This window comes from Ranitomeya imitator, chromosome 1, assembly GCF_032444005.1.
Source record: "Ranitomeya imitator isolate aRanImi1 chromosome 1, aRanImi1.pri, whole genome shotgun sequence".
NCBI classification, from domain to species: domain Eukaryota; kingdom Metazoa; phylum Chordata; class Amphibia; order Anura; family Dendrobatidae; genus Ranitomeya; species Ranitomeya imitator.
The window spans coordinates 1,044,237,268-1,044,257,065 of record NC_091282.1 but is presented as its reverse complement, the minus strand read 5'-3'; the positions used below and the strand labels follow the sequence as shown (position 1 = coordinate 1,044,257,065).

The 19,798-nt window shown below is 47.3% G+C and overlaps 1 protein-coding gene across 9 annotated transcripts in view; it reads right to left on the bottom strand.

Moving 5' to 3' along the window:
- Positions 1-19,012, bottom strand: part of ARFIP1 (ARF interacting protein 1) — a 200,181-nt gene extending 181,169 nt beyond the window's left edge. For 4 of the 9 annotated variants that reach the window (XM_069744074.1, XM_069744075.1, XM_069744079.1 and 1 more), the window contains exon 1: positions 16,591-16,657. In XM_069744074.1, coding sequence (XP_069600175.1) covers positions 16,591-16,639 — 49 coding nt within the window. In that variant the 5' untranslated portion in view covers positions 16,640-16,657. Of the gene's footprint in view, positions 1-15,131; positions 15,207-16,590; positions 16,724-18,854 lie in introns of those variants that run through there. The other 5 variants (XM_069744081.1, XM_069744082.1, XM_069744078.1 and 2 more) reach the window with 4 other exon arrangements.
- Positions 19,013-19,798: the final 786 nt, after the last annotated feature.

The following is a 19,798-nucleotide window of genomic DNA, read 5'->3' as shown; positions in this document are numbered from 1 at the left end:
ATTTTGACATGGTGACCCTGTAGATATACGAGGAGTTCTTTAATTGAGAATTCAATTGCCATTAACTCCCTCTGATTGGAAGAGGCTGATGTTTGGGGATCCCATAAACCCTGGACTACTACGTCACCCATGTGTGCCCCCCACCCCGTGGGGCTGGCGTCCGTCGTAATTACCCGAGTCACTTGAGTCACCCAGGGAACTCCTGCTGACAGATTGTCTTCCTTCAGCCACCATCTAAGAGATGTCAGAACCTCTGGACTCAACGTCAACTGACCCTGCAAGGAACCTTGTAAGACTCTATCATAATTCAGTACGTCAAACTGTAAAGGTCTGGAGTGGAACTGTGCCCAACGAACGGCCGGAATACAGGAAGTTAGGGAACCTAACAAAGACATAGCCTGTCTAAGAGTCATGGTTGGTTTATTAATTGCTTTTAATACCTGTTGTTGGATATGGAGCAGTTTATCAGGTGGAAGACAGCATTGTTGGGACTCGGAATCTAACAGCAGCCCTAGAAATCTCTGGGTTTTTAGGGGTTGTAATCGGGATTTTTCATAGTTTATAATCCAGCCCAGATGCTCTAGTTTAGACATAGCTGTTTTTACCTGAGCAAGGCAATGGTCTGCTGAGTTTCCAACTATCAGGAAATCATCCAGATAAGGGATTATGAGGATATCAAATTCACGTAAGTGTGCCATGACCTCCGCAACAACTTTAGTGAATACTCGGGGAGACATTGAGAGGCCGAAGGGAAGGGCTCTAAATTGAAAATGTCGAACAATACCCCCCATAGACACTGCCACACGTAGAAACCTCTGAAAGTTCTCATGGATAGGAACATGATAATACGCATCTTTTAAGTCCACAACTACCATGAAGCAGTGTTTGAACAACATTTTTATTGCAGAGCTGATTGACTCCATTTTAAATGTGGCCTTAACCAGGTATTCATTAAGGGATTTAAGGTTAATAATAGTCCTAAATGACCTGTCCGGTTTTTGAATCAGAAATAGAGGAGAGTAGAATCCACTCCCTCTTTCTGACTCTGGGACCTCAATCAGCACGTTTTTAAGGCATAAACTCACAACTTCTGCCTCTAAAGCCGTCTGTTCAATAGTGGAGGAACGTAAGGGGGTTAGCATAAACTTATCCCGAGGCCGGTGAATAAATTCCAATTTCAGGCCTTCTGAAATAATACCTCGGACCCAGTCACTATTTGAGATGTTAGTCCATGCGGAAGAGAAGGCTGACAATCTCCCTCCCACAGGGATTGCTAGTCATTGGTCCGGTTTCTTACGTTCTTTTGAGGAACGGCGGAACATGTAACCCGTACCTCTCCTGCGTCTATCCTCCCATCTAAAATTCTCTCTAGAGGGCGAGGATGCGCGCTTCCTTCCGCGACCAAATCTCCTCCTGTTGAATGGACGCCAATAAGAGGCTGATGACAAACTAGGGAATTTTTTCTTGTCATCTCCAGCCTTTTCAAGCAGCTCATCCAAAATTGGCCCAAAGAGATATTCCCCTTTGCATGGAATAGCGCATAATTTGGACCTTGATTGAATGTCACCCGACCAACACTTCAACCACAGGGCTCTACGAGCCGCGTTGGAGAGTCCTGCTGCTCTGGCCGCCATTCTGACCGAATCGACCGACGCGTCCGACAGGAAAGCCGCAGCATCTTGAATCACCGGAAGCGCACTTAGAATAGAACTTCTGGAAGCGCCTTCTTTAAGCTGGGATTCCAACTGTTCCAGCCAGACCATTAGGGATCTGGCTGTACAAGTCGCAGCCACTGCCGGTCTCAAGGATCCGGCTGCCATCTCCCAAGTACCTTTAAGGAAGGTATCCGCCTTCCTGTCAAGAGGGTCTTTAAGGGATCCCATGTCCTCGAAAGGTAATGCGGCTCTCTTTGATGCCTTTGCCACCGCGGCATCTAATTTAGGGGCCTTGTCCCAGGTATCCACAGTCGTATCCTCAAAGGGATACCTGCGTTTTAAAGCTGGTGGTAATGAGCCTTTCTTCTACGGTTTATTCCATTCTCGGAGAATCAGGTCTTGAATTTTATCATTCTCCGGGAAGGATCTACGCTTCTTGTGTTCCAAGCCACTGAACATTAGCTCCTGACGGGAAAGCTGAGTCTTAGGTTCTTCTAGGCCCATCGTACCTCTGACCGACTTAACTAATTTATCCACCCGGTCCAGAGGCAGACAGAATCGGCCAGATTCCTCTTCTGATGACGAGGAAGAGAGATTTGAGCCTTAAGAACCTTCCTCTTTATCTTCCTCTGACGAATCAGAGATCACCGAGGCTCTCTGTTTTGAACTTCCCGCCTGGGACAGACCGCAGGGATTCCCTTACTTCTGTACGGATCATCTCACGTAGATTAGCCGTAGAAGCAGATTCTTCCGCTACCTAGGGGAGGACAATAAGGGTGATACCATCTATCTAGCCTGATGTCACTCAACCCCTCCACTCCTGTAGACCTCACCGTCTGTTGTATACAGGAGGCGCATAATTTTTTAGTATAAGAATCTGGTAACGGGACTTCACACAGGGCACACTCCTTATGTTTCGACTTTGCACTTTTCTTCCCCTAGAATGACAAAGTATAAGGGGCCCGCGTCACTGAGTGAGCATTCACGTAGATCTCTTACCAGTGTACACCAACAAAGGTACCGGAACACGAGGGGGTTCTTTGCCAGTCGATGCTCTAGATCCCTCCTTCTCCGTGGGCTTTTGTCGCACCTCCTCCGACAGCTGAAGCTGCCGCTCACCATCACTCTCCATGATGTGGATGTGACCAAAGGCAGAGCTCTAAATCCAGCTCCTGCTTAAATCCCCCTCAGATCCGGTCAGCAGGCTGCCTGGCGCCACTCTCATTGGTTCCTGCTGATGAGGCTACAGCTGGGGGGTCAGCGCAGTGTGTGAGGAGTCCGGAGTTCAGGATCGATGGGCGCCGCCATCTTGGATGAACTGAGCATGCGCAGTTCCCCAGTGACCCGGAAGCGCCTGCTGACTCTGCCCCCCCGACGTCACTGCACCCGGAAACGCTCCAGCTAACGCTGAGAGCGATGCAGGACGCTGAAGAGCACGCAGCAGCGCTCCGGATAGCGTTCCCCTCCTGGCACCGCTACCTCACCACCGCGCTGCACCACCACATGAACCAAAGGAGCGCTATACTTACCGGCGCCGGCGCTGAAGGAGATCAGGAATCCTCCGGACTCTGCTCCCTGCTGTCTACGTCACTGACGTGCAGTCCAGCCAGGACCACCGTGACGTCTTCCAGGGGCTTCCGCACCGGCCGAGGTAGGAGACCCCCCCCGCTACCTGATTCGGTCCGGCCGGCCTGGGATCCATTACGAGATTCATCTGTAGGATCCTGTCCCTTCAGGAACAGAAAACCAACTGATGCATGGGGAGAGGTGCCGCCCTTTTGTATCTGTAGGTTTCCTGTTCCTGAAGGGCGGATCCCCTCTCTCGTAGTGCTGTCATGGGAATCCGAATAAAAAGACCCTTTAACTTGCTTGTGCTTTACAGCAGCCATCTGAACGTGAAGACAACCTGCCCCCAGGTCAGAAGGGTCTAGTTATTGGTATCTTTTGTTCCTGATTTTCACAGGATTATTTTTTCCTCTTAAAAATCCGCAATGTGGTTGCATTAACATACGGGCCTGTCTATTTAGTGAGTGCAATATTCAAATGTTTATAGTGTTTACGAGGGGGCGGTGTTCTCAGGATTCTCTGGGGGCGTATCATTAGTCTGTTCTGTACTATTAGCCTGTGAGCAACCCACCCTTGGTAAAGACCATACAAATTAGCATATTGAGCACAGTAAATAATAAGGACCATCTTCCTGGAACCATATTTTCAATAAAAAAAAACCACAAGGAATAATCTAAGAAGCAGCAAGACTAAAATAAAAGTCAAAACTGCCCAATTTAACCTTAAGACAGTGGGTGATGTATCCAGCGTGCTGTCAGCTCACTACTGTATCTACAATCCTATTTATTTGTACTTGAACTGAGATGCATTGGTTTAACGGCCGTCACAAAAACAAACAAAAACTAAAGAGGTTTTCATTTTCTGCCTCAACATTAAAACACAGGAAAGGAAAACAGACCTACACACTTCAGGCTTCTATCAGAAATAAAGCCATGTACAAGTGCAAACAGGGCGATACATTGCTACAATATGGTGAAGTGTATCACAACAAAGCATTAACAATAGAATACATATTTGGATGCTGGCGCCTATCTGAAATACATTGGTTTCCCATTCATACACCTGGCATTGTTCAACACTGAAGCAATGGTTGTTTCAGCATTAAACAGTTTACAATAAACCAATGAAAGAAAGATTTATACAGAACATAAAATTATTTAACATAAATATCTCAAAACAGCTAGTGTAACAAGAGGTTTCTCCAAATGCAACACAAAATGTCACTTTTAATGACTACTAGTCTCCAAATCGTTCACCCTCTCCATGACAAGCATCAGCAGTACTTATGAGCCATCAGCTCCAGCGTCACTAAGGAATCTTAGCCCAATCCTCACGGGCAGTGGGCGCCAGTTCACTACTTTTCTTGGTTTTGTGTTCTTAAATTATAATCTTCAAATCTAAAAAAAATATCTATGGGGTTTAAGTCAGCTGACTGTGACAGTTACATCAGACTCTTCCAGGGCTTGTTCTAAAACTGAGTCTTGTGGACATTGAGGTACACTTGGGATCATTGTCCAATTACGCCCATATTCACCTTCCTCACAGAATGCATGTTTTCTCCTTGGATTTCCTACTACCCTATTGAATCCATTTTCCCCTTCATACACTGAAGGCTTCCACTGTTAGAGTAAGCAATGAAGTGCTAGAGTAAGTAATGAAGTCACAGAGCACCATGGAGACACCACCATGCTTCACTGTATGCAGATTTTTCAGAATATGCTTTATTTTTCCTGCACCAGACATACAGTTGATCTAGAAGACAGAAAAGTTCCAGCTTTGTATAATCGGAGTCACTCCACAGGATCGAATCCTAATCTCCTGTGGCATATTTGTATGGATTTGGGGATATTTGAGTTGACAATTCTTATGCTTTTGGGTTCAGTAGAAATGTATGTCGGAGTTCTGGAATGGATACACTCAGATTTAGGTTGCACATTATTGTGCAAACTGAAAAGTCAGTGCCTGCCCCAACAAAATCTTAGTCTTTTGCTGTCACTCAAGAGTTTTTGACCATCTGCCGCCTCAGGAATCTGGCAGAAGCCAATGATAGTTAGAACAAAAAAAAAAAGCCTGACTACATTACCTGGAGGAGGCAGAAAAAGGAAACTACGAACTATGCTTCCAAAAATAATAAATGTGTTATCTTTTCGCATTTTTTTCCTTGCTTGTGCAAGACAATGACCTCTACTCAACTTTTTGGACCAGTCTCTTCGATAATCCCAGAATATTAGCGAACTGGAGGCTACTGCCCATGAGCAATGGGGTAAGGTTTCTCAGGAAAATTGGCACAAGCTGGCGTTTGGCTAGGACTCTCAATTGCAGCCTGTCATAACAGCCAAAGGTCCTCTCCCAAATATGAAAAGGTGCTGGTCATGAAAATGTTGAATAATTATTAATCTGTAGTAGACATGAAAGTTTTTGCTGAATTTTGAGAAACCACTTGTTATATCACATGTGCTGAGTTTTTTTTTTTTTTAAAAGGGGTTGTCCGGCCCAAATAGGTCTGCAGCCACTGCAGGCTCATGAATCCCCCCAGCGCACAGCAGACTTATCGATTTGGACCAGACAACCCCTTTTAAAATGTTCTCATTTAACTGGTTTATTGCAAACAGCAGAAAATTTGTAGATTTGCAATGGAGGTTGGAAAGTTTTGATTGCAACTGTAGGCCCTCCGTACATGGTTTATACTGAGCTACTGCCAGAGCTGCAGGAAGTCATCTAAAACTCCTGTTTTGCATAGGGTGGCTATGGAGGGGCAGAGAATCTTATTCCAGGGATGTGTCACTTAAGGTACCGTCACACTAGACGATATCGCTAGCGATCCGTGACGTTGCAGCGTCCTGGATAGCGATATCGTCCAGTGTGACAGGCAGCAGCGATCAGGCCCCTGCTGTGATATCGCTGGTCGGGGCAGAAAGGCCAGAACTTTGTTTCGTCGCTGGACTCCCCGCAGACATCGCTGAATCGGTGTGTGTGACACCGATTCAGTGATGTCTTCGCTGGTAACCAGGGTAAACATCGGGTTACTAAGCGCAGGGCCGCGCTTAGTAACCCGATGTTTACCCTGGTTACCATCGTTAAAGTAAAAAAAACAAACACTACATAATTACCTTCAGCTGTCTGTCCTCCGGCGCTGTGCTTCTCTGCTCTGTGAGCACAGCGGCCGGAAAGCACAGCGGTGACGTCACCGCACTGCTTTCCGGCTGCCCGCCGCTCACAGCCAGAGCAGAGAAGCACAGCGCTGGAGGACAGACAGCTGAAGGTAAGTATGTAGTGTTTGTTTTTTTTACTTTAACGATGGTAACCAGGGTAAACATCGGGTTACTAAGCGCGGCCCTGCGCTTAGTAACCCGATGTTTACCCTGGTTACCGGCATCATTGGTCGCTGGAGAGCTGTCTGTGTGACAGCTCTCCAGCGACCAAACAGCGACGCTGCAGCGATCCGGATCGTTGTCGGTATCGCTGCAGCGTCGCTTAGTGTGACGGTACCTTTAGGCTGTGTACTGTAGTTGTTAAATACAATAAGTGTTGTTACAACAGGGGACTATCCTCTGTGTAACCCCGACCCCAATGATTGGCAGCTTGCAATGTACTTGTGTACAGAGGAAGCTGATGGTCAGATGTGTGGGCGAGATGTACACAGCTCAGTATTCTGACCAGTTTCATGTACAGCAGTCCAGTAAGTGACACAATGGTGGAATCAGACACTCTGTCCCTACATCATGGTGCTCTCAGATTACATAGCAAAAACCAGCTGACAGATTCACTTAGAACTCAACACGGTGGCTCAGTGATTAGCACTGCTGCTTTGCAGCGCTGGGGTCCTGGATACAAATCCCACCAAGGACAACATCTGCAAGGAGTTTGTATGTTCTTCAAGTGTTTGCGTGGGTTTCCTCCGGGTTTTCTAGTTTCATCCTAAACTCCAAAGACATACTGATAGTGAATGTAGATTGTGAGCCCCATCGGAGACAGCGATGGTAATGGCTAAAGTGCTGTGGAATTAATGGAACTATATGAGTAAAATAAATAAATAGCTCTTTAAACTGATGAGGAGCAAAGATGCTTTTTACCCTCCATCAGGCGGATCAGCAGGTCTATACCGTGATGTCAGAAAGTCCTCCTGATGTACACGTCAAGTCAGGCTGATGTAGGATTTTAACTACCGAAACAGAAGCTACATCTGCACAATTTGGAGGAAAATCCTTGAGAAGTTTGTACCATATGAACATCCACAGATCATTCTGCGATCACAAATGTCAGTGTCTTCTGGGTGCAGAAACTGAAAAGAACATGGCCCCCAAACTGCCTCCCGACTGGATACTATAGCAGACCACATGCACACGGCCACTGAACGGTGCGGACACATGTAGTGTGAATGTGCAGTCCGAGGGACAGCCTCAGGTTTCTGGCATGGATTCCGGAGAAAATACATACCGTATTTCATTTTTCCACAGTGTGAATGAACAATTAGCATATGCCACCTTCAGGGGCTGCATCTCTTCACATATTAATAACCTTCAAAACAAACTCAAAAAGCTAAAAACCACAAATAGAAACCCCACACATGGCTGAAGATAACAGATCAGCTACATCAGTAAAGCCGGTATAAAAACAGACACCGCAAGGATTATAGTACCAAACACATGGTTTTACACAGCAGCGTGAAGAATCCGACATCTGACTCCTCTCGGCCTCCTCCCAGTCACTCCTAGGCTGGGTGTGCTGGACACGTACACGGCAGTGATGTAGCTGCACATGTGTCACAGCTCCACATCCGCCAGCTGCCGCCGCACATTCACTGTATTCACAGAGCAGGCAACGCACGTGAGGCTACAGAGCACAGCTAGCTGACACGTACCCAACCAGGGGGACAAGAAAACCTAACCCCCTCGATAAAATATATATATATATATATATATATATATATATATATATATATATATATATATATATATATATATATATATATATATATATATATATATATATACACATATATATATATATATATATATATATATATATATATACACATATATATATATATATATATATATATATACACATATATATATACACACACACACGATATATACTGGCAATAGCTCTTTTGAGAGATCATCACCTATTTATTCAAAGTTGTTTTGACTTACTAAACATATGTCCAAAAGCGGAAACTTCCTGATAATCCCTTATTTCTAGACCCCAAGAAAATATCCATCTCTTCACAGCAGGGTAAGTAATCAATCAGGACAGACAAGAGACTGTAGACTTTAAGGGTATGTACACACGATGCAGATTTAGTGCAGAATTGGTGCAGAACTGCAGCAGATTTTTCTGCAGAACTGCACTGTGATTTACAGTACAATGTAAATCAATGTGAAAAAAAGCTGTGCACATGGTGCAGAAAAATCTGCGCAGAAACGCTGCAGATTTCAAAGAAGTGCATGTCACTTCTTTTGTGCAGTTCTGCAGCGTTTCTGCACCCCTCCATTATAGAAATCCACAGTGGTAAAATCTGCACCAAAAACCGCACCTGCAAATTCTGCCAGGAGATGCAGATTTAATGCAGAAAATTCTGCACCACATTTCCTACGTGTGCACATAGCCCAAAAGGGTTACCGAACACAAATATTTATTGCTAGAAATGATTGACTCTACTGACATTCAAATTCGTCTGGTTTGGCTAGTTTTGTTTTTAAATTACATTTGCACCCAATAAGTTTGCCATGAACTGCAAGTACTCTAACTGCTCTGAAAAGAGGTCTGTAGCATTTAGCACAAAAGCACAAACACAGACTTCGTACTGTCAAATAGTCCCCACCATAAAACTAGATAGGGACCCTGGAGTAATCAAAAGCCCAATTAGTAACAGTGCATTGACAGACTTTTTTTTTATTTATTTACTTTTTAAAATAAAAAAAAAAACAAAAAAAAAAAACAAGGTGGTCCAAAAATTATCCCTCATTTGTGATCAGGCAAACCGTCACATACAGAATACTGACTCAAATTTACAGTGTCTTGTATGGGTATGTGCGCACAGTCTTTTAAACTTGGGCAAACCCGCCGAGTTTTCCAAAAGGAAGGCACGTCAGTAATTTTTTTTCCTGAAGTGACTTTTTGGTCATTTCCTGAGCCCTTGCTTATTCATTTTTGGCAGTTTTTTGTTGGTTTTCTTTTTACTGGCATTTTCCAGTCAATAATTAAGAAATCGTTAGATGTTTTTGACGTGTAAACACAGTCAGAACACTCAAAAAGACGCCCGACATCTTCTGAGCCTTCCCATTTTCTTGCACTGGAAAGCATAGAGCACTCCTGATGGGAAGATGCTTGCAGAATGGTCAGGTCACTTCTTTTAGGTGGCGCTTGGCATCTTTTGAAACCTGAAGAACTCAAAAAGGACACTCAGAAAACTGAACATATGCTTGAAGTCGATTTTGTACAGAAATGCATATCTTCATTCTTTTGAGCGCTTTCTGAGCACTTTTTTCAGCTGGACTGCAGTAGAAAGCTGCCTAAAAAAAGATGTAATGCACATATACTTACGGGGATCGAATCATATATTGTTTGAATTTGTCGGGACCTGCAAATTTAATAAAATCTGACTCAAATTCAGTCATCTCTATACATCACCTTTCTACTGGATCAGTGATAAATGTTAGATACAGTGGCATGTAAAAGTTTGGGCACCCCTGGTCAAAATTACTGTTATAGCGAACAGTTAAGCAAGTTGAAGATGAAAGGATCTCTAAGGGCTAAAGTTAAAGATGACACTTTTATTTTGTTTTTTAGGAAAACAAAAAACAAACAAAGATCATCTTTTATATTTTCAGAATGAAAAAGGGCCAATTCAAAAATTTGGGCACCCTGTTTTGCAAGTATCACAGCTTGTAAATGCTTTTTTTTTTAGGCAGCAAAGAGTCTTTCAAGTCTCGTTTGATGGATTTTCATCCATTCTTCCATTTCTGTGAGATTCCAGGGTTGTCTTGCATGCACTACTATTTTGAAGTCTAGCCACAGATTTTCAATGGTGTTTAGATCAGTGGACTGTGAGGGCCATTGTAAAATCTACAGCTTGCGCCTTTTGAGGAAGTCTATTGTGGATTTTGACATGTATTCAGAATCATTATTAGTGATGGGCGAGTATTCGTTGCTCGGGTTTTCCCGAGCACGCTCGGGTGGTCTCAGAGTATTTGTAAGTGCTCGGAAATTTAGTTTTTGTTGCCTCAGCTGCATGATTTATGGATGCTAGCCAGCCTGAGTACATGTGGGGGTTGCTTGGTTGCTAGGGAATCCCCACATGTATTCATGCTGTCTATCAGCTGTAAATCATGCAGCTGAGGCAGCGAAAACTAAATCTCCAAGCAAGCACTTACAAATATTCGGAGATCACCCGAGCGTGCTCGGGAAAACCAGAGCAACGAGTATACGCACTCATCACTAATTATTATCCATTTGTATAAGCTAGTGATGAGCGAGTATACTCGTTGCTCAGGTTTTCCAGAGCACGCTCGGGTGATCTCCGAGTATCTGTAAGTGCTTGGAGATTTAGTTTTCGTTGCCTCAGCTGCATGATTTACAGCTGTTAGTCAGCATGAATACATGTGGGAATTCCCTAGCAACCAGGCAACCCCCACATGTACTCAGGCTTGCTAGCATCCGTAAATCATGCAGCTGCATCAGCAAAAATGAAATCTCTGAGCAGTTACAAATACCCGGAGACCACCCAAGCGTGCTCGGGAAAACCTGAGCAACGAGTATACTCGCTCATCACTAGTAGAAGCCATTTTCTTTTCATCTTCAGTTTTGTTTTCTTTTTATAGATTGTGTTAGGTTTGCATCAACAATTTGTTGAAATGTAATTGAATCCATTGTTCCCTCTACCCATAAAATGTTCTCCAAGCCACTGACTTGCAACAACCCCAAAACATGATTGATCCATCCCCATGCTTAATGGTTGGCGAGATGTTGTTCTCCTGAAACTGTGCCCTTTCTTCTCCACATACCTTTGATCATTGTCGCCCAAGAGTTCTGTTTAAAGGGAACCTGTCAGCAGATTTTGCCCCTATAAGATGCGGCCACCGCCTTTCAGGGCTTATCTACAGTATTCTATAATGCTGTAGATAAGCCCCCAGTCCGAACTGAAAGATAAGAAAAATAAGTTTTATTATACTCACCCGGGAGGTGGTCCGGTCCGATTGGTGTCGCAGGTCCGGATCCGATGCTTCCCATCTTCTTGCGACGCCACCCTCCTGCTTCTTCATCACTCCCCAGCATCGCGCTCCTGCTCAGGCGTATTTGTCTGCCCTGTTGAGGGCCGAGTAAAGTACTGCAGTGTGCAGGCGCTGGGCCTCTCTGACCTTTCCCGAGGCCTGCGCACTGCAGTACTTCCATCTACCCTCAACAGGGCAGATAAGTACGCCTGAGCAGGAAACGCGATGCCTGGGAGTGATGAAGAAGCAGGAGGGCGGTGGCGCAAGAAGATGGGAGGCGCCGGACTCTGACCAGAGACACCCATCGGACCGGACTGTCCCCGTGAGTTTAATAAAACCTATTTTTCTCATCTTGCAGGTTGGATCAGGTGCTTATCTATAGCATTATAGAATGCTGTAGATAAGCCCTGAAAGGCGGTAGCCGCATTTTATAGCGGCCAAAACAGGTGACAGGTGCACTTTAAACCTAATCGCCAATCTACAGGACTTGTTTCCAAATTTTCATTTGCATACTTCTGACACTCAATTTTATGGTGAGAATGAAGGGGAGGTTTTCTTCTGATGACTCTTCCATGAAGGTCATATTTGTGCAGGTGTCTCTGAACAGTAGAACAATGCACCGTAAACTCCAGAGTCTGCTAAATGTTTCTGAAGGCCTTTTGCAGTCAAGCAGGGGTTCTGAGTTGCTTCTCTAGGAATACTATGAGCAGAGCTCAAAGAAATTTTGCTTGGTCTTCCAGACCTTATGTTGACTGTCACTGTCAACTGCCATTTCTTAATTATGGTACATTTCCAAATGAGGAAAGGGCTACTTGAAAACGCTTTGCTATCGTTTTATAGCCGTCTCATGCTTTGTGGGCCTCCTCTATTTAAGAGTGCTAGGAAGCTGTCTAGAAGAACCCATGGGCTGCTGTTTTTTTGGCACAAGGTTAGAGGATGGGTTTTAATAAAGCTCGGAAATTTGCATCACCTGGCTTTTTCTAACGACAATAGTGAACAAATATCTCACAAGGGTGCCCAAACTTTTAAAACGGACCATTTTCCTTTTTGTAATTTTAAAATGAAAAAAATATATATATATTTTTTGGGGGGCTGGGGGGAAAATCGCGCTATGAACATAATATGAGCGCTGCAGCCAAAACAGAGACGTGAGCAGTAGAGGAACATGGCGCTGGAGTGGGACCAGCGAGTATATTTTACATAACTGCCAGAATTCAGGGTCCACTTTACTGAAAGTGGAAAACCCCTTTAAAAATGGTGGAAAAACAATATTCCTCCTGCCTGGACAAAGCTGTAAAGGCTGCAGGAGGCAAAGGTGCGCTAAGTGACTGCAACGGTTATGTGACATTACTTATGCCAAGTGACCGGCAGAGGACACATCTCGGAGTGATGGAGCAGTGCTGGTCCAGGAGGTGATTAGAGAATTTTTTATTGCATATTGCACGTTGGGGCTCTTAATGATCTGCCCAATAGAGAACCAACCTCTTTAAATGGGTATTTTATCTCCAACATTTAGGTTAGGTCCATAGCATATGCCATAAAATGCCTGATGGTACAAGTCACCGATGTATGGCCTGTAGCTATCTGGGACAATGGAGGTCGTGGGACCCAAAAGTAACTAACAAATTCTTGCATGTGTTATACTTTTTCTGGTCTTTATATGACATGTACCCTACATTATTTACTAATTTAACCCTTTGTGGGTTCTAATTGTTTGTTTTCTCCATCTATTCGTTCAAAGTAAACAAGATCACTTCTGCACTGTCAAAAGCAGTCAGTCTCCTCCATACAGATGGCAGACAGGCCCTGGGGGAAGCGTCCTGTGCCCATCCTCATGGTGGATACATGTAGTGGTGGGCTGCTGTTTACAGCACAAGTCTGGTCAGTAATAAGAACAAAGTAAAGCGTGGCGCTGAAGAGTGAAAAACCGTTTACACTAGCACAGACGAGCATTAGGCCTGCGTACTGTCCATTAATCACATGGACCAGAAATGTGTTTGCCTGTACGTACCCTAAAGGTACCGTCACATTAAGCGACGCTGCAGCGATATAGGCAACTATGCCGATCGCTGCAGCGTCGCTGTTTCGTCGCTGTGTGGTCGCTGTCACAGACAGCTCTCCAGCGACCAACTATGCCGAAGTCCCCTGGTAACCAGGGTAAACATCGGGTTACTAAGCGCAGGGCCGCGCTTAGTAACCCGATGTTTACCCTGGTTAACATTGTAAATGTAAAAAAAAAAAAAACAAACACTACATACTTACATTCCGGTGTCTGTCGCGTCCCCCGGCCTCAGCTTCCCTGCACTGTGTAAGCGCCGGTTGGACGTAAAGCAGAGCGGTGACGTCACCGCTGTGCTTTACGGCCGGCGCTCACAATCAGCGCTGGAAGCTGACGGCGAGGGGACAGACACCGGAATGTAAGTATGAAGTGTTTGGGTTTTTTTTACATTTACAATGGTAACCAGGGTAAACATCGGGTTACTAAGCGCGGCCCTGCGCTTAGTAACCCGATGTTTACCCTGGTTACCAGTGAAGACATCGCTGAATCGGCGTCACACACACACATCATGGAGATCCAGCGCTGAAATAAAGTTCTGGCCTTTCTGCTCCGGCCAATGATGTCACAGCAGGATCCAGATCGCTGCGTGTCAAACACAACGATATCGCTATCCAGGACGCTGCAACGTCATGGATCGCTAGCGATATCGTTGTTAAGTTGTTCAGTGTGAAGGTACCTTAAGGCTAAAGGTACCTTCACACAACGATTTCGTTAACGATATCGTTGCAACGTCACACTTTTTGTGACGTAGCAACGATATCGTTAACAAAATCGTTATGTGTGACAGCGACCAACGATCAAGCCCCTGCTGGGAGATGATTGGTCGCTGGGGAATGATCAGGACCTTTTTTTGGTCGCTGATTACCCGCTGTCATCGCGAGATCGGCGTGTGTGACGCTGATCCAGCGATGTGTTCACTGCTAACCAGGGTAAACATCGGGTTACTAAGCGCAGGGCCGCGCTTAGTAACCCGATATTTACCTTGGTTACCATTGTAAAAGTAAAAAAAAAAAAAAACAGTACATACTCACATTCCGATGTGTCACGTCCCCAGCCGTCAGCTTCCCTGCACTGTCTGTCAGCGTCTGCCGTAAAGCAGAGCACAGCGGTGACGTCACCGCTGTGCTCTGCTTTACGGTCGGCGCTGACACAGTCAGTGCGGGAAGCTGACAGCGGGGGATGTGACAGACATTGGAATGTGAGTATGTACTGTTTTTTTTTTTTTTTACTTTTACAATGGTAACCAAGGTAAATATTGGGTTACTAAGCGCAGCCCTGCGCTTAGTAACCCGATGCTTACCCTGGTTACCCGGGGACTTCGGCATCGTTGAAGACAGTTTCAACGATGCCGAAGTCTTTCCCCTGATCGTTGGTCGCTGGAGAGAGCTGTCTGTGTGACAGCTCCCCAGCGACCACACACGACTTACCAACGATCACGGCCAGGTCGTATCGCTGGTCGTGATCGTTGGTAAGTCGTTTAGTGTAACGGTACCTTAAGTTACACGGTGGTAAAAGAAAATTGGCCGTTTTTCAGAAAAAAAAGGACCTGAAAAGATGTTGTGTGCAGAAACCAATAGGTTGTTTGGTAATCCTATTACTAGCTAGGTTTACTAAAATGATAGGGTCTCACATTACCTCAGCTCAGTGTGACTTTCTAGGAGCATGAATGGTAAGACTGTCCAGCCATGGTCTGGTATTCTGGAATCGGGGCTATGATAAAAATAATAATAATAATAATAATAATATGATAAAGCATGGACAAGCGCTCACTTGTGGGTGCGTCTCCTCCCAAACACCACGAGCTTTTGGATCACATCACCGCTCTCATTGTATACAATGCTGCACTTGGACTTTTTATTGGAAAGAAAGACTAAAAGAAGTTATGAAAATTAAAAGTCAGTCTGAGACTAAGTTCACAAATCGCAGAACTACTGAGGAACCTGCACAAAATGCAATGCCAGTTATATAGATAGCATGGCTGGAAAAAAAACAAAAAAACATACAAAACACGTTCATCAAGTTCAGTCGAGGGATGGGAGAAGACAAAGGGAAGGAACATCCATAATGCATGAGAAAGTCTGACCCAAGGATCACGTCATTACCTCCAGATCCTGAATGTCTATCAACTGGATCATCATTCAGAACTAGAGGTTCACACATGGCCACAAGTTCCACAAGAGGCAAGTAAGCTGCAATTACCTGCCTTCAGTGCTTAGGTACATTTTTTTTTTTTTATTAAGTTCCAGACCCCCCTAGCTAATGCTTTAAAGCAATGTGTGTCGCACCTCAGTGTTTTCTGAAACGGTGCGTAAAAAAAAAAACATTTGTACAACTGGTCCGTGACTATTTTAGAGCTCCGACTTTGCTATAACTAAAAGCACACTAGTTGCACACGAGTCGCATTTCAAGACTTGAAGGGTGACTTGCATTGAAGTCTATGGCAAGAGTGTCGCCTGTAACTAACAGCACAACTCAATATACCGGTATATGGAAACAGATGTTCCGCTGTGTCGTAGGTCGCGACTCCATGTGAGATCACTGCCCCCAATGCTGCACTGTGTCGCTGTGACTTCACTGTCGTCGTGTTGCATCAATAAATCAATAGCGCTAAAAAAAAAGTTTGTGTCTACATCAGAGACTAACTGTGTAATTGTGGCCGTGGACATTTTCCACCAAAACCATGTGAAATTACAGAGAAAAACTTTGGGGAGCTGGTGAGGTGCCGTGTAACCAGCCGACCAGCGTGAGGCACGTACCCAGCGGTCCCCAGCCCCCTAGACCCACAGCATGCAGATATTTGTTTCCTGGTGGTATTGGCGCACGGCAGCGGTTTTTACATCTGCAGCATGTCAATTCTGGCAGCAATTTTGCAATATTTTCTACCTATTGAAAGCAATGAGAAAGTGAAAAAATGCGGAAAAATCGCAGCATAGCGTTTGTACTGAGTATTATTCTCCATATAAATGCTGCAAAAAACTAACACGTACTGTAGACGAGTCACATGTAATATGACTGTTAGACGCAGTCTGATTTCATTCACTGCTGTCACAACATTTAGTCTGTGTTGTCAAACTGCAAAAAAAAACGCATGCACCTCCACTAGATTTCAGGCCCCCCTGAGCTAGTTCTGACCACGAACACATATGCCCGCTGGGTACCTGTGATCGGGCTCCGGGCAGCAGGACCCTTTGTCCGCACTCAATATCCTGGTACTTTCAGCAACTTCCTTTTCCTTATCTTTTTTTTTTTTTTTGCAAAACAGCCATATAGTTAAGATCTCTGGGGCTATAAACTGAGGCGCTCACATAAACGGTAACTACATGGCGCGCACATTAACCCATACACTACCCAAGTGCAGCCGTTCCTCCCGGCCTATACCTCCTGCTGCACGTCCTGGGCTCACACAAACCTCATGGAGCCTCAGATAAACATTGAGCAGCGCTTGTCTCCTCAGCACGGGATTGCAGCACTATGATGCCCGGCATTACCCAACATGGGTCCTGTGATCTCCTACTTTATTATACATAACTAATGTATAACTGTGCAGAGTCACCTCCTGACGGGCAGGTGTGAATGGTGTCAGCACACTCAGCATTGTAGAGCCATCACTGGGGACCATGCTGCTCCAATACACTACACGGATCCCCAGAGAGGTAGAATGCCCCCACCAACATAAACCTTGGAATGAAGCATTTTTGTAAATACCTCTTGTTGCCATCTGTGCCTGTGAGCGGCGCTATTGGCAGAACGTGACCCCGGCTGCAGCCGCCCGTTCACTCAGCCCTCACCATACTCCGTCATATCACATAGAACACACGTAGGACTCATTCACGTGTGCAGTACCTGGAATACGGAGCCATTTTACACTATGGAGCCGTCACACAGCCGCATTTTGGACTTTTTATTGCAGAAGATGTGTCAGGAAAACATTAAAATTGCCCATAGAAGTCTATGGGTAAAAAAATATCCTGGGCAGCAAACGCATGCCCTTGTTGTTAAGGCAAATACGGGCAGAGCGCCCCCACGGGGAGGAGGCCGGGCACAGCGCCCCCACGGGGAGGAGGCCGGGCACAGCGCCCCCACGGGGAGGAGGCCGGGCACAGCGCCCCCACGGGGAGGAGGCCGGGCAGAGGGCCCCCACGGGGAGGAGGCCGGGCACAGCGCCCCCACGGGGAGGAGGCCGGGCACAGCGCCCCCACGGGGAGGAGGCCGGGCACAGCGCCCCCACGGGGAGGAGGCCGGGCACAGCGCCCCCACGGGGAGGAGGCCGGGCACAGCGCCCCCACGGGGAGGAGGCCGGGCACAGCGCCCCCACGGGGAGGAGGCCGGGCACAGCGCCCCCACGGGGAGGAGGCCGGGCACAGCGCCCCCACGGGGAGGAGGCCGGGCACAGCGCCCCCACGGGGAGGAGGCCGGGCACAGCGCCCCCACGGGGAGGAGGCCGGGCACAGCGCCCCCACGGGGAGGAGGCCGGGCACAGCGCCCCCACGGGGAGGAGGCCGGGCACAGCGCCCCCACGGGGAGGAGGCCGGGCACAGCGCCCCCACGGGGAGGAGGCCGGGCACAGCGCCCCCACGGGGAGGAGGCCGGGCAGAGGGCCCCCACGGGGAGGAGGCCGGGCACAGCGCCCCCACGGGGAGGAGGCCGGGCACAGCGCCCCCACGGGGAGGAGGCCGGGCACAGCGCCCCCACGGGGAGGAGGCCGGGCAGAGGGCCCCCACGGGGAGGAGGCCGGGCACAGCGCCCCCACGGGGAGGAGGCCGGGCACAGCGCCCCCACGGGGAGGAGGCCGGGCACAGCGCCCCCACGGGGAGGAGGCCGGGCACAGCGCCCCCACGGGGAGGAGGCCGGGCACAGCGCCCCCACGGGGAGGAGGCCGGGCAGAGGGCCCCCACGGGGAGGAGGCCGGGCACAGCGCCCCCACGGGGAGGAGGCCGGGCACAGCGCCCCCACGGGGAGGAGGCCGGGCACAGCGCCCCCACGGGGAGGAGGCCGGGCACAGCGCCCCCACGGGGAGGAGGCCGGGCACAGCGCCCCCACGGGGAGGAGGCCGGGCAGAGCGCCCCCACGGGGAGGAGGCCGGGCAGAGCGCCCCCACGGGGAGGAGGCCGGGCAGAGGGCCCCCACGGGGAGGAGGCCGGGCAGAGCGCCCCCACGGGCAGGAGGCCGGGCAGAGCGCCCCCACGGGCAGGAGGCCGGGCAGAATCCCACAGGTGACAGTGGATATTAGTGTGGGGAGCACAGGGAGACCGATGTGGGCACCTGCTGAGTGCAGAGGTCCTCCATTACAGGTGCACGCTCCCCGCCTACCTGTTGCTGCACACAGAAGTTCAATGATGGCCACCTGCATCCTCTTACCTGATGATGACGTCTGTCCCTCCTCCACGTCTCTGCTCCAGACTCCGCTATTACGCGCCGGTCTCCTTTGGCCACCAACTGAATGACCCGACCCACGCACCAAAACTTCCAACACCACCCGGAAGTGTAGCCGCTTAGTGGGCCTCTCTAGCCAACAACTATCAGCTCTATGATCCGGATTTACAGCTGAAGCCAGTGCATGAAGCGTGTCGTCCTCTACAAAGATGGCGGCGGGTTAGGCACGGTGATAGGAGTTGCCGCCCTCTACTGCTTGGAGGAGGGATTGCTTGGCTGAATGAAGACGGTGAAGTGTCTGATTCCCCACTTATTTACTGATGAGTTTTGAAAAGAAGTATTTCGTTTATTTCTGTACCTTGTTGTTTTATTATTCAGATATCATAATAATGGTAGCATCTTTTTCCCCTGATGTGTGTGGTGAATGTTATATGTATATTTTTCTCCACAAAGGACGACTAAAATGAAAAATACGCTCTTCGTTCTGTTAGCTTCTTTATGGGAGAGGGACAAGTAACAGCAACATGGATTGGCAGCTGCATATAAATAAAAAAAAAATTCTTGCTTTTTATTTACATACTAGATGGTGGCCCGATTCTAACGCATCGGGTATTCTAGAATATGTATTTATATATATATACTAGCTGAAGAGCCCGGCGTTGCCTGGGCATAGTAAATATCTGTGGTTAGTTATAGCACCTCACTTCTCTTATTTTCCCATCACGCCTCTCATTTTCCCCCTCACATCTTTCATTTTCCCCCTCACATCTCTCATTTTCCCCCTCACTCCTCTCATTTTCCCCCTCACTCCTCTCATTCCCCCCTAACACTTGTCATTTCGACCTCACATCTGTCATTTTCTGATCACTCCACTATTTTCCCTCACTCCTCTCATTTTGCACTCACACCTTTTCATTTTCACCTCACAC